General features: G+C 42.4%; 2 protein-coding genes across 5 annotated transcripts in view; one reads left to right on the top strand and one right to left on the bottom strand.

Moving 5' to 3' along the window:
• Positions 1 to 15,321, bottom strand: part of DCX (doublecortin) — a 145,602-nt gene that overhangs the window by 113,824 nt on the left and 16,457 nt on the right. The gene's annotated exons all lie outside the window — the stretch shown is intronic.
• On the top strand, positions 6,008 to 13,706 carry SERTM2 (serine rich and transmembrane domain containing 2). Its single transcript, XM_069810942.1, has 2 exons — positions 6,008 to 6,399; positions 9,644 to 13,706. Exon 2 carries the CDS (start codon positions 10,247 to 10,249, stop codon positions 10,523 to 10,525), a length of 279 nt encoding a protein of 92 aa, XP_069667043.1. The 5' UTR covers positions 6,008 to 6,399; positions 9,644 to 10,246; the 3' UTR covers positions 10,526 to 13,706.

Raw genomic sequence — 15,321 nt, 5'->3', positions numbered from 1 at the left:
ATGAGCTCTGGACTCAGACCAAAATACCATCCTGCGTAACAGTGAACTCCAGCTTTAGGACAGTTCTGCTCAGGATTTCAACTCTGAAGAAAAAGCCTTTTACTGATCAGCATTGTAATCACAGTGCTGCCTGGCAAGTTCAGGTGGTACCTTTGTAACAGGAGCAAAGGCACATGTTTTAACATCTGTGATCGTATCTGAGACCTTCCTCACATCATCTGTGTTGTGAAAGGCACCTTTCAGGGAATCACATCTAAGCCTTAGCCCTACAAGCTGTTCCTGCAGGCAGAAATCTGTGTGAAGCCCACAGGAGTCAAAGGGCTCTTTGCACACAGACAGGCACAGCTCTGGGTGGGCTGAGATGAGCTTTGTGGCCACAGCATAACCCGTGGCTCGAGGGTGACTCACCCATTTGCCCATGGCCCAATATTAAGTAACACTGAAGGCAATGCTGTCCACAGCCAGAGCATGGAGCCAGGTGGTGGGGAAATGAGGTGGGAATAAAAAATGAACAAGTAGATTTTCAGGCTCCATCAAGAAAGTCCAGTTTCAGAAAAAAGCAGAGTACCAAAGCATAAAACATGCATGTTTCATGCATAGACACACTTCAGGTGTTGGTTTTGATACTAAGGTCCATGCCAAGTCTCCCGTGGGGCACTATCCCTGCTGTGCAGACAGGAAGAAGAAAATTCCATGAGTGACCCAATTCCCAACAAATGCTGCACTGTCCACATGGATTATTTGTCCATCACACAGAGAAACAACCTAGTCTCCTGGAAGCCAGTCTGCTATCTTGTTGCTAAAATAAGGCCCAGTTGTTAGTATTTATTGTGCATTGTCATGAGTCATGTTAAGCTCATCTAGTAAGCAGTGCGGATGGGCCGTAAGACAAGCTTGACTGTGAGTGTTAAAAAAAACAAGCACCCATTTTAAGTGACTAAAACTGACTGGCTCACTTTCATGCAATAACGTCTCAGGTTGTATCTTAGCAACTGGCTAGCCAAAACCAGATGATCAGCACATTTGAAAGCTTGTCCAGACTTACCTGAAGCTCTTGAGTTTAGAAATTGTGCTGAACTCCCTAAAAATAGGCACTGCTGCAAGAACTGCCCTACTTCAGAGGAAATAATAATATTCCAGACCATGGGCTGGAGAACACAGGATCTGTTTTGAGTTCTATCCCTGACTCATTGTTCAACTAATTTTTGCCGAGGCCCACAAGGACCTGTGTGGGACCTTGATGGAGGGTGGCTGACATACTTTCAGTTTGGATCCAGGTGGAACCTGCTTTTTAGATATGCCTTGCTCCAAGCGTTTTCCATACGACCCTGCTCACTGCCAGCTGGCCCTACCTGAGCTAGCTCTCATTGACTTACCTAGAGCACTGGAAGTCTCTTCTGTGAGTGGTGTTAACAGCCTTTTGGAGATCTGCAATGCCTTCTTCACAAACTTACTCAAGAAATTGAAGCTTATGACTCTTTCAGACAGAATTCTGTGCAGGACAATGTAGCCCTTCACTGACAACAGTAAATCAAATTAGAAATGTTCCTAAAGTTAGCAGCAACATCAGACTAGGCTGAATTTCTTCAGTTAATCTGTGGGAGAATAAGTTTCTATAAATAAACTGAAGCATTGCAATATTTTTGATGAAGGAAGTTCAAAACAAAGCCAAATTGTCAAAACAGCCCAAAGCCTTTCAAAGCAACAAAACTCTTTCAGTTCAAACACATGAGCGTTTTCAGACACACTGTACTGGACAAAACAAGATTGTGTAGGAATGCAGAGAGGGAAAGGCACTTGGCTCTGTTGGAGCAGTGGGCACATGACCACATGCATTTGTGTCGCACTTAGTATTGACAGATTATTTACAGGGGGTGAGGTACTAGTAATTTTTCCCTTTTCATGAAAAAGAAATGAGACAGAGAGAAGTCAGTACATTTTCTTGGGACCCTTAGTGGCCTAAGCAAGAAGCAAGCTCCAGGCAAGTTTCTTTGCTTTCAGGGTTGCCATCCCATGGATTGTAGTATTTCTCCCTTAAAGCTGGTGCCAGCTAGACCTATTTCACACAAATCTGAATGAGCAATAAATATTTGAATGTCCAAACATTCACTAGAGACTCCTGACTCAAAACCTACTGAAACATGACTTTTTATGTGTTCCACAAGCCTGTTTGTGGTATAGATCATCTGCCACTCGGTTCCAAAAAAAACCAAACCCATATTTACAACAGATTCCACTCTGCCAAGGCAAACAGCACTAAGTGCTGTCACTTGCTTCAGCATCTTTTCCATAGTGACTTACCCTCTTGTTCACAGCACTAGTAAGTTCTAGGTGGAGACTAGGAACCATCCTGATCTTTGGAAGAACAATTCCGCAGGCAACCACCTCAGGCAGTTCCAATTATCTAACTCTCCCCAAGGCAGCAAGGGGCCTCCTAGCACCTCTGTGGATGGCTGGGGCAGGGGTGGGGAAGGCAGGAAAGGTAAAGGACAGATCTTTTTCCATGTAACATGTCTAATATCAGCTGGGCACCTTAGGAGTTGGACCTTGTGGCCTCTAAGGCTAGAGAGGGGCTGGGCACCTCTTCAAGGAGGTGTCCCATAGGTAGCTACACTGCACAGCTATAAAGCCTGTAACAGCCACAAAAGCTGTTAAAATTCGGATGCTTGGCAGTCCTCTTCAATGCTGTCTGTACCTCACAGAGGGACTGTGTAACTGTGAAGTGTCTTGAAAATACAGAAGTGCTAAGTATGGTTACTATTGCCATAAGTGATGAATACAACTAGAAGTTCACAGTGCTGAGCTGATTACTAAGCCATCTGGTGCAGGTTTCTAGCAGTGCTCTCAGGGGAGAAGTGGGTGAACTCCCCCTAAGCCCTCTGAAAGCTAGTGAAACTCCAGGCAAGCCAAGCTGCCTCAGCTCAGCACAACAGCTCAGTCAGCCAAACTCTCATCCAGGCAGGGATTAACCACATAGGCGAAGGAGAGAAATTGTTTTAACAGGAGGAAAGGGAAGGACAGTAATGGAGAAATGGTGAGTTGGTATTAAATGTAACCTCTAAACAACAGGTGGAAAATATGTCCAAACACAGAATGTACTTCAGACGTAACAGCTCTGACTTTAAAATCTGCTCTAATTTAACACACTTTCTGCCCTTAATACTGAAAACTCAGCCACTCTTTCTGTTTTCTCTGTCATCTTTGACATGTGCACAGGCACCTACCAAGTTGTTGCTCTTTCCTGAGTTCACTCTACAGCATCTACATTAGCAAAAGACACCTCTGCTTGGCCCTGGCCCTCCCACACACAAACAGCCCCAAATGATGGAAAGGCTTTAGCTTTCAGCTGAGGGCTTGAATAAACCGTTTTGGGCTGTGCCTGCTATGAAAGGGACATGGGGGAGAGGAGTGCACAGCTCTTTCTCCATTCGCTGCAGCTGCACTGAAAGCAATTTTTAAAGACCCAAAGTATGTATTTACCATGTTCATAGGATTCATGAATTTGGATAACAGAAGAATCCCTATAAGAATGTACAGATTATACTCACTAACAATCATTCAGAGATCTTATTTGCTCTCTGTTGAATTCAAATTTCACTCTAAGACTGGTGTGGGACCATTATGAGAAAGATGTGTAAAATGACCTGATACAAAGCTTGAGACAAACGTCAAATAATGCAAAGGAAAGAACTTAATGAGCTCCCTGGTCTTTTGCCCCCAGATTCTTAATGGCTGCTTGAAAAATTATTTTCACTGGGTTCATATCTCTGTGTATTTCCAAGGGAATTTGTACACCTTCATTTTATGTAGCACAAATTTGTCATTGATTTTCCCAAAAATTTACATAGAGAGAAAGCCTTCTCAACAATTCAGGAATTCAGCAATCATTCAGTCAAGCATTCATCAGCCTCAGCTGGTATAAATTGTGACATTATCTAAAATTCATCTGTCTTTATTATACCCTGCTACAAAGGAAACAAGAAATCTAAGTGTACCCATCCAGCAAATAGCAGTTTGGTCCTACAAAAGGGAGAGATAATTTACTGCAAAATCAACAAAGGGAAAAAAAGCTGAGCAGAGAAGCTGGATTGCATGGACATGGAGAGAGAGCCTTTCATTTCAGCACTGCTCATTAGCATTATATAGAAAGCAGGGTTGCAGGATTTCAACACGTCTGCCTGTCTCTTCTGGGTCTCATAACTCAACCAGGAACATAATTCCTGGTTAAACAGAGCTCTCACTTATTTCTTCTTAAATAAGAGGTCATGTGCCCAGGGTTTGGAGGTGCTGTCAGGTAGTTTGTTGGTAAAGCAGTAATTGTTCAGATTCCAGGGAAAAATACACATAGTCTTCTTTCTGATTTATTGTTGTACTTTCATTCCTTGTGCCTAGCAGGGAAATTGTGGCATAGACTGCAATACTGGGCATTGCACATGATATTACAACAAAGGAAATGTGAAATAAAATCAGCAATTAAAGCTGCCTTACAAGTCTTGGTTTTCAGAGAGTTCATCCCGTCACAGAAGCATGGAGGAATTGTATTTTTTCCAGGTACTATGTTTTATTTATCTAAATATTGCTGCATTGCAATAATACACTGTGCTTGTGAGTTCCAGAGATTGAAAAGCCCTTAGAAAGATGGATTTATAATACAGCCGTCCATGCCAGGAGGATGAAAGAATGGTGCAGCTCTGGGTTTCATTACCCTTTGGCCCCTCTGCTCAGGCTGCGGCCATGGGGGACCAGAGAGGAGAGGAGACAGTTCCATTCTGAGGAGACAGTTTTGAGATTAAATGTCTATGTTTTGTCACACAGAAAGCTGCAGAGAGAGAATGAACTCCGCTTTCCCAAACCCCTGTGTGGGACCCACTTTTCAGAGGGGAACCTTGCTCCCAGTGCCCCAAACACAGGCCATGAAAGACAACCTGTAGGCACTGGGAACTACCACAAGCCAAGTGGTCAGTGTGGGCCTGTGGGTCAGGTTCACCCCATGAGGTACCTCCAGCCAACCCACCTGCTGGGGCACAAAGGACACGAACATGTGAAATACAGCTGCATGCAGCTGTACACAGGTCAGTGCTCAGAGCTGCAAACTGCAGCTACTCTGTCTATGTGCTGGTCACCTCCAGCTGTGCTCCACTGCTGGTGAAACCTTGGGGCTTGCTGACTGATATCTGTCCCCAAAAGACTGAGCCACCCTGCGTAAAGCAAAGGAAATCTTGTTCCCCGTCACCCTTCTGAAACATGCACACAACTAAAATTATAGTGATTCATTGATACGGTTTACCCTAATTTGTGTCATAACTGGAACAGGATCACCTTACTTTGTCAGCCAAGGGGAGCTAAGAAGTGCAAGTCAAAAGGTGTGGTAATCAGAGGGATTGGGATTGTCTGGGTTCTCACCCCAACCCTGGCTCCTTCTGCCTCATTTCTGTGGCACCTTGTAGGTAGATCTGTGCTTCACACATTCATAAACTGGTGAAAATAATTTTTGCCCACAACACTGCAATGTTGGGGTTATGCTTATTCATGGAGAGTTTCAAACTACTCAGGGGAGAGAGAACCTGTAAACTAAACGAGCCACACAGCCCTTCCCAAACCACCGAACAGTAAGCACAGGGACAAAAATAATCAAAAGCTCCAATGCCAAAGAGCAACACTTGGGGACTATCCTGAGGGTCTCTGCTGAAAAGTGACACTTGTCCATGGCTCCAGACAGCAATCCAGCTGGGAACCCTCACCAGGTAACCCTTCCCAAGAGGCACAAACCAAAAAACCTTTGCACCTTCCTGAAAATTAGAGACAGAAACTGATACCTGTCCTCCTGGCTCACGTCTTACTCCACAATTAGCAGGCAGCTCAGTCTTGTTTACCACTTGCAAGCACGAAAGGGTTAAGACGAACCTTGCACAAACTTTGCTGTGAGCTGAGCTCACAGCCTCCCTCCCTTCCCTCCTTGCCTGCTGCCTAGACGCAGCAGCGAGGAGCACTACGATCCTCTCGCTCAAACCGCCGCTGAGGGAGGGGACTGGCTGTTTCCATCCAAGCAGTGAAACTCATGAAGAGAAGGCTCCTTGCCCCCTTCTCCTATTGCCTGCGAAGGAAGGACATCAGCAGTGATGCTGTTCAGTTAGGCTGTCAGTTGACATCTCGGGACCGGCAGTAAGAGCCATCCCTGCCAGCGAACCATGTGAATTCAAGAGCAGAGGAGAAGAAAAAGTGCACTTGGCATGTCTGTTGCTGAAAAGACAATATCCTGACTCCAGCAAGACAGCACATCTTCTCTGCACAAATCTCACTACCTGGGAGGAGATGTTCCTAGATAAATCACCAGCAAGCTCATGGTCTGAACCAGCTGCTCTAGTGCCTAGTCCCAACAACCCCTGCCTGCTCTGAAAGGTAACTATGCTTTATTCCATTCTCTTCATATGCACTACCACAGCTGAGACACTGACATACTATCTTGCACTTCACCATGAGAACAAAAAATACCATCCGCCACTGAAAGAAGAGTCATCCTCCCTTTCCTCTCCCTCAGATCCTCCCTGGAAAAAATGCAAGCCATGGACAGAATTGATACTTTAATGCTTTGTTTGCATTTCTTCAATGTTGATTTTGTTCTCTAGAGGTCACCTAGACAGAATATACCTGGTACTGTCTGTGTTCAAAACCAAACCTTCCTGAGCTTGCCAGCCAGTTCGGTGCAGTTTAAATTAACAGCCTTGGAGAAGCTACACAAGTAATTGTTCTGTTTTGTCCCACTTACCTCTTTGTAGTAGAGTATTGGGTGGAAAAGCAAAAGAGAACTCAGAAAAGTTGCTTGCACTTTCGGAGATGCCTTGCTGGCAAGTGGCACTTAAACCGAGTATGGGAGTAAAAGGAAGTGAGTAGGCAAGGCAAGACAAGACATTTACTGCAGTTGTAAGATCAATTTGTATGGTCTGTCTGCACTGTTTTGGGGAAAATCTTTTTTTCTCTCTGCTCCTCTGTGACCTACAAAGGTGCAGAGTAGGGCCATGCAGGCTTCATAAAACCTCTGCAACCTGAAGTTCCCCAAACCCTGATAGCTGCAGCTGAGAAGAAACCTTTCTGTTGTTTTGTATGAGGCTTCTGTTTTCATTACTGATTTTTATTAAATGAAATATGTTGGTTTGGCTTTTTTTTTTAATCCTTGCTTAATAACAACCACAAACTGATAAAAAAAAAAGTGTCTGCTTGGAATCAATCTGTACCTACTGAGCATCAGTGAACGCTAATGGTGCTTGGCACCTCTCAGAAATGGGAGTATTGACCAGCCAGAGAAGAATGACCAAGCCTTGATCAACAACTTAGATCACAGGGAATGTGGGCTATAGTTAAAGCTGCTCTGCTCTATAACAACTACTTAGTATCTCTGTCCATGGACTTGAGGGCTTCTGAGAGTAATGAGTGAGGTTTTGCCTCCTGTAATCTGAGTCATACAAAGTTACAGTGCTGACCTGCTTTATACATAGTTTTTTCAGAATCTTTGCATACCACTTATTTTCACATGACCTTGGTCTCTACGGTCTTCACGCTTCTATTCCTTAAAGGGGAGTGTGCAAAGCTGAATCTACTAATATCCAAAAAGATGTGCTCAGTGAGATAATTGGTAGATTAAAAAGCAAAAATCTTTGGGGTTGCCTGGAGCTACTGAATTCTGGCTCATTTCTGGAAAAGATGTAGTTAATTTCACAGCTTTCAATGGTCTGAATAGTTGATTGCTCCTGACAATTCTATAGTTGAGACTAAGAAAAAAAAAAAGCAAGCTGTGCCAACTCCCCATAGCTAATACTTTTTACTATTAATCTGCTCCTTTTATCAATAAATGCCCAGCTGAGCTTTGTTAATTCAACATCTTGGTTTGTAGTTAATTATTGAACTTCAGACTAATGTCCTCAGCATTCTGCAGTCTAATTTTATGAAGTATGTAAAGCCATTAGGCTCTCTGCTCCTTCAGAAGAGAAACTAGCTCTGGCTTTTGCTCTCAGTAAGGTAGCAGATGAGATGGGCAGACATTGCTCTGTACTTAAACTCACACAGGTGTCAGATTCCAGACTGATTGCATTTCATTATCAACAGAGAAATCATATTGAAAAAACAGAGGTTTAATATGGCCAGTAACCTCCACACCCTCTATTTCCCACCTGCTGTGTAACATAAGAATATTCTTCATGGGGGAAGCATTTCCATTTATAGGTTCAAAGTGTGAAAATCAACAGTTACTGCCCTATAATTGAGAGCAAAAGTGCCTGGCTGCAACACAACCTTCACTTTTATGTCCCATGCTTCTGCATCAGCACCAAACCTGCTGCCAGCATAACTGGCTCCAAGGGGTTGGGTCAGCCCCTGGAAAAATACTGAGCAGCCCAATTTCTACCGTGCTTGCCCACACCCTCCTACACAAAGCACAGCACAGAATCCACTCCACTACCCACACAGGGACTGCAGAAGTCAAATCCCCAGACAATTTTTTCAGTCAGCAATTTGGCCCAGCTTAGCCAGCCTATTACTAAGCAGGCTCTGACCCAATATTCCCTAAACTGGATCGCTGTTATCTCAAACGCTTTGACACTGAAGAAGGTATTGCAGGAGCTGGGAGGTAAAGTGTAGACAATCCCCAGCGTCCCTTCTGCAAAAACTCAGCACATCAGATGTTTCCCCATCACGTGAGCCAAAGTAAGTCTGTCTTGCTTGTAATGAAAGCCTGAATATCAGCTCCTTGATGACTCAGGCCTCCAGATTTCAACCACCTCTCTCTGAAGAACAGCAAGGTGTTCCCATTGGTATATGGGGAGAACGCAACCAAACATTGTCAATAAACCAGCTTTATTTTACAAACTGAAGGCCCATGAAAGTAAAAACGTTTTGCAGCATTACATCTTTTAGGTGAAATCTTTATCTAAAAGCATCAGAGCTTTTATCATTTTGACCTAATGTTTCATTTTGATCTGACTACTACAGTATATTACTATATTAATATTACTCTATCTACATCTCATGTAGGTGTATATGTAGTGAACATTATAAATTACTGCATCACTTTGTTTCAGTGCTATAATTTTTGCTTCAGCTAAAAGCAAAATTCTGGTCTTACCAAAGCAGAACATGATGCTTTTGGATGTACCACTTACAGTGAAATTTCAGCATTTATGTTTTCTGTTTCCAGCTGGAGGAATTGAAAATGCTAAAACATTAAGACTCCCCCCATTTCTAGTAAGTTCTGCTCCCAGGAGGTGAGTGAAGTGTCATATCCTGCGGCAGAGTTGTCCCAGTGGGACAGGTAGGGCTCTGGATGCCTGCCAGGTGCATCCTGCCTCAGAAACAGAGGGTCCTGATAAACAGTAAGTGAGAGACACATGGTGGAAGACACTGGCTGGATTCATATCTTCCCTTCCTCTGTGACATCTAATTCCACAGACCGTGGGGTCTTCTCTTACCCATAAATAAGTAGTGAGTGTTACCAGAGGAGACCTTAACAATCAGATCTGCATGGTCTTTCTCTAAAGTTAAATACTCAGTGCTTCTCCTGATTTCAAGGTGTCTCACAGGAGCATGACAAGGGTTTTCTTATCTATTTGTTCTAAAGATACCACATATAGGCTCTCTTTTTTTTTCCTTTTAGAAAGCTGACTTTTTGACTGTTCCTAATGAGAAACTCAAAACTCCATACTCTTTAAGCAAGTATCAATAGCCCTGGATTAGGAGAGGAGAGGAGAGGAGAGATCCCCCAGCAGTCTGGCAAAGCAGAAAACAACCTTCCCCACCTCATACAAGGATAAACCACCTGCTGTGGGAGAAGCTGGCAGGAAGCTGACTCGGTTTGTTTGGAAAACACTTGCAAAGACCAAAGCTGTGCAATCCTTTGCAGCTCAATTTGAGAGAAGGACCAAAGTTTTTCCCCTACCAAAGGAGGTGACCTACCAAAAGAAGGACCAAAGCATTTTCAGGACAAAATAAAAGCCAGATGGCAGTGTAAAACACAAGTCTGATGCTTGTTGTCATTTTAATAGCAACTTGCAAAATGATTTGCAAAGGCCTGTCTCATGCAGTCTGCTTAACTGTGTGAACCAGCAGTCTTGAGACCAAGAGGATGGAGCATTTCTTGCTGAAGCCATCGTGCCATCTGTACTAAGTTTCCTCTCTTGACCTCCCTTGTGAGTCTGGTAAGGGAAGACAGGAAATTTGAAGGTAAATAGGGAAAATGGACCAAAGCTGACAAAAAGCAATGACTGAGATTTATTTCAAATTCCGCGGAAACCTGACTGGCCGCATCCACTTTCCAACTCTGGCTACAGAAGTAGACACAACAGCAGATAAATATTCCAGCCTCTATGTGTATGTGGGATTGTTCCTAACACTTCTGGCTATCCTTCTCATACTGCTTTTCTCCATGCTTTTGCGCCTGAAGCATGTTATTTCCCCAATCACCACGTCTCCAGAAAGCACTGAGAACGTCCAACAGTTCACAGATGTGGAAATGCACAGCAGGATTCCTACCACTTAGAGACCCCAAAGCAGAGAGGGCTCTGTGCTTGTGAAATATGTTTTGTTCAGCAAAATGGTGGTGGAAAGAATGCCTGCCTCTTGAGCCCTACAACTTATTGCACAACCATCAACAGCAGCCCAGAGCATCTGGAGAGTGGCACACAACTCAGACTGACTGGCTGGGACCTAGTGGCTGTTGACACTACAGGCAACATATGTGCAACACCCTCAATAAAATTTACATTACAGAAACCTACTGCTGTCAGGAAAGACTCATATGGCTCTAAAAGCCCTTGCAGAAAATGGTAAAAGCCACAATAATGACAGCCAAAAACCCAAAGAGACGCATACCAGAATGTGTCCTGGAGCCTGTATTTGCTGACCTATCTCTCTGCCCTTAAATTCCTTGCTTGTGGAAAGAGGTGAATCAACAAAGCTAAGTGGCATAAGCAGGAAGAGCCCACGGGGCACATACAGAAATTATCAGTGGTTTGGAAATTCTCAGGCATTTCTCCCATTCAAGAAGGAAAAGCTTAAACTGCTTTTTTTCCACTTGAACAGCAGATTTACACAAGGGAGTTTCAGAAGTATACAATGTTTCATCACCTGCTGGAACTATTGGTTTCTGACGTTAAAAACCATACAGTGAATAGTTGCATTCCAGATATCAGAAAGAGACAGAACTTTTAAAAGACAAAAGAAAATAAAGATAAAATTTAACAAAACTTTAAAATAAAAAGAAAGCATCAGCAGGAAATGAGCAACAGGAGAGAAAAAATGTTAAAAGACACTCTACCTCTCTTTCTTTGTTCTCCATTACATTAACTGAGCTGAATACAAACATGTTCATGCATTTCAGCCTTCCCCATATCACTCAGTAATTAAAATGCAGTGTAAAGTTTGTGGGTCAAATGGACATTGTTCTCCTAACAGACTCAAATTCATAATAACATTTCCTTTCATATCCGTGTTGGGTTTTCTTTCTCAAAAGACAGACCAGTTCTTCCAAAGCTTTTTCATTTGTTTTGCTCCAAAGAAAGTTGAAGAAATGCCAGGGCCTGGCACTGCAATAATGAATAGTGTGAACAGCTTTGGACATAGACTAGTAGGGAACATGCAGATGGAAAGTAAAGTCACTGAGCATTAAAAGATAGGACTGGATTAAAATAGCCTGGTGGATCATTTGGAACAGCGAGGAAAAAAAATGTTTATTTAAATTTATGAAACAACAATCTGACCCAATCCTCTTACCTATGAATGATGTGCAGAGATAGACTTTGCTTCTGTGGACGGGAAAGATAGAATCAAATACGGCATATCCCTTCTGGGAGAGCCACTGCCTCTTACAGAAAAACCTTGAGCAAGATTGCTTAGCTACATCTCTAAAGGACATGAATTTTACCCAGTTTATCTTCTTTGCTACAGTCTAATTCTAGCTTAGCGATAAAATCCCCTGGTGCTTTCCACATTTATGTACACTTACTTGCCAATTCTACTCTCTCCAAGGGCTTGGAAAGTATAAACTCCCCCCACAAAAACAGTGCTAAAATTAGAGAAGACATTGACTCCATAGACTTGTGACAGTAACAAGGAACTGTTTCTCAAATGCTTTGTGTACAACAGGTTTTTTATTTACCTTTGAAGGTCTGCATATGGGTGAGCTGTTTGGACTAGAAATATGGCTTTTACAGTGGATTATGTGTGTGGGGAGACCAGAATGACAAGTAATGTCCATACTGGATACAGTTGGTCCATAGACAGGACTAGTGTTTTTCTCACTGATGTGTTTAGTGCAAAACTATTTAAAAATTGCTTCCTTATATTGAATAGCACCTTTTATACTCCATTAACCCCCACATAAGCAGGTTTAATCTGTGAAATAGCATGGTGACTGTGTAAGAGAATACAGCAAACAATACACTCTCAGTAATATCTCCCCATGCCATGCTTGGCTGTGTTTACCTGGAAAAGAAGGCAGGAGGCAGGTTGCCCTCAAGCTTTCTGCTGTGGGGACAACACACAGGTATCACCATGCAGGATAGTTGGCTTCACAGCCCATCTAAAGATTGGCTCCTCAAGGAGTGCTACTTTCAGTACTGCACAAGAGCCCAAATTCTGTGTTATGATTTGGACATTAATCCAACTAAGAGAGATGGCTACTGAGTTAGTGACATTTAAATTTAACAAAATCTATGCAGATCAAGTTGGCTTGGTATGTGTCATTCACTCAGTCATCATGATACAGACTAGCCCAGGCTCAACACCTCGCTTGCCCTGTACAGCCTCTCAATTTTCTTGATGTGCCATTTGAAAGCCACAATTTACTTAGACCATAAATGTTCTAACATACTAAATCAGCAGCTAAACCACATTAGCCTTTCAGCACAACTATCTGTGGAAAAGCCTTATTTCCAAGAAGCTGCAGGACAGATTCAAATATTGACATAAAATATCAGGCCTACTAATGGAAAATGACAGTATCAGAATCTGGGTTGGGTCCCAAATTCTGATTGCTCTGATCTCAGCTGAAAAGCCCCCCAGAAGTAAGTGTCAAGACTGCATTTCTTTCCGTCATACTAAAGAATGTTAATTCAGAAGAGTCTCACAACCCTTTAAAACTTAATTCAGTAAATATACTGTAAATAAAAGAGCAATCACTTTATATATCATTATGTTATATCACATTATATCTTTGGGCAGACTGTGTATTTCTATATAATACTGCTAAGGAAGACAGCCCTATCTTCTAACACAAAAATGACAAGTTTTCCTTTCTAAAGCGTCACGTCACACAAGTATCTGTCCTACTTGATACATCTACAGTCCCAGATACGCTTAGAGTGCCTCATTTGTCTGTACAATGCCAGCAAATTTTAAAGCCTTTCCCAATGAGAAATAAAAGAATGCCTTTCCCCCCTTTTCATTCTCATTTGTAATGTCCAAGACCTGATGTCTCTGAGAAAAGAGACTGTTAGGATGTGTTGACCTGTGTTTGCTGCGTGGGCTTTAGTGGACTTGGGCATTCTTTGGCTATGAGGAGTGGTTATTGGAACTTTTGCATGGATTTGCTGAATCTTGGAGAACTGCAGGTGTCACATCCATACCCTTCCCCTCCAGCAGTCTGTTTCCTTCCCACTTGTCCATCTGCTACAGAAAATTGGGGTTTTTTTTACAAAAATAAAGAGACATACTACTAGCAATGGTGAGTCATTGACTGCTCTGTACTATTCCCATGTGTAGATCTGAGAGACCAGCCTACATGCAGAAATAGGCTCAAGTGGTGCCACTCATTTCAAATTTATTGTTCGCCTCAGGGGGCATCTGTGTAAGAAGACCCCCTACCAGCCTCTGTAAGTATTATTTGAACCAAGACAGTTTGCTCCCATCTTTACTCCCATCTTAGACATTGGAAACAAATATGGTTATTTAGAAAATTCATCACCTCCTCCATTCCCTACCTGCGGGGGAAGACAGCCACCTGTTGTTCTGAAGGAGCAGCAAAACAACTATGCATTGCTGTTCCTTGTGGGTGGAACTGTGAGGTCAGAGTAAGCCTACAGTCATCAGAAAACCACCATCGCTACCAAATCTCCGAGGGTATTTAGTCCAGGAGGTCTCAGGAACTGAGCATGGTGTAACTCCCCAAACCATATATATTCTACAGGATTTATGCTTGAGTAATCTCACCCACGTGATTTCCATCCATGTCCACGAATCTTCTGCATTAACAAACCCTTAAGTACTGAGCAGAAAGGGTTGATATGTAGAAAATGTTGCTTCTCTGTGTCAGAATATATAAACATAAACATATATTTTCATATCCTCACAGGGCTAACGAGAAGAACATAATTTTGCAAACAGCATAACTGAGCAGAGGATCAACCTTGAGCTCCCCAAAGGACCCTTTTTGATTTTACTTGAAAAAGAAATAAAAAATGTTGAAACCCCAAAATTATGTGAAGTCACACATCCATTTAACTGTCAGCATTAATGAAAATTTGCATGTATGCCTTGTCTTCACTAGGAAAAGAAATAGGTCCTTACCCTAGTCACTAATGTGGTAACTACTTCAGAAGTAACATCCTAGTGCAGATAGACAGCTGTAACTTTAAAGCAGGTTAGCAGATCAGGAAAGATACAGACAATTCCTCCTGCTACTTAGGCTCTGCTGAAGTAAATGCTACAAGCCAGCTATTTGCTACAGATTAGGTAGCAAGTTAGGCGAAATTGTGGAATGATTGTATTTTTTTTCAAAGAAGATAGATCTTTGTGGTGTGTCTATACTTCAGCTTAATTCTGGTATGGACAGAAAGTTTGTTCAAAGTCTTGTTTATTCATGTGCCCTGCAAAAAATCTGCAGTCTTACAATGACATGCGTGACTAAAAATTCAGATGCAGATATATCTGAAAAGGGGAAAAATCCCAAACAGTATTTTATTGGTACATGATCTGTCAATTTAGTTGTTGCCATTTTGATAGAAAAATAAACCTAGAGATGGTGATGTCTGCTTGACAGGTGCAGTGGGCTTAATAAAGACTACACAGACTGTTAAGTAAAAAGCATCCAAATACATAATTCTATAAACAAATGCTAAAGTTACAGGAGAAGATTTAAGACTACATCCTTGCGCATTGGGGAAGATACTGTTTTCAGTTACAGTTCCTGACACAGATTTCACATTTGTTCACAAAAAGGAACTGCATGTTATACATTCTGTCTACCAAAAGCCTAATCCCATAAAGCCCTCTGAGATCTTCACCATCCTCAGGCTTTTACAGAAGGTTGTGAAATTCCAGCATGAATAAGAGCAGTCT

Source organism: Haliaeetus albicilla, chromosome 23, assembly GCF_947461875.1.
Source record: "Haliaeetus albicilla chromosome 23, bHalAlb1.1, whole genome shotgun sequence".
NCBI lineage: Eukaryota > Metazoa > Chordata > Aves > Accipitriformes > Accipitridae > Haliaeetus > Haliaeetus albicilla.
This window is presented reverse-complemented; position numbering and strand designations above follow the sequence as displayed.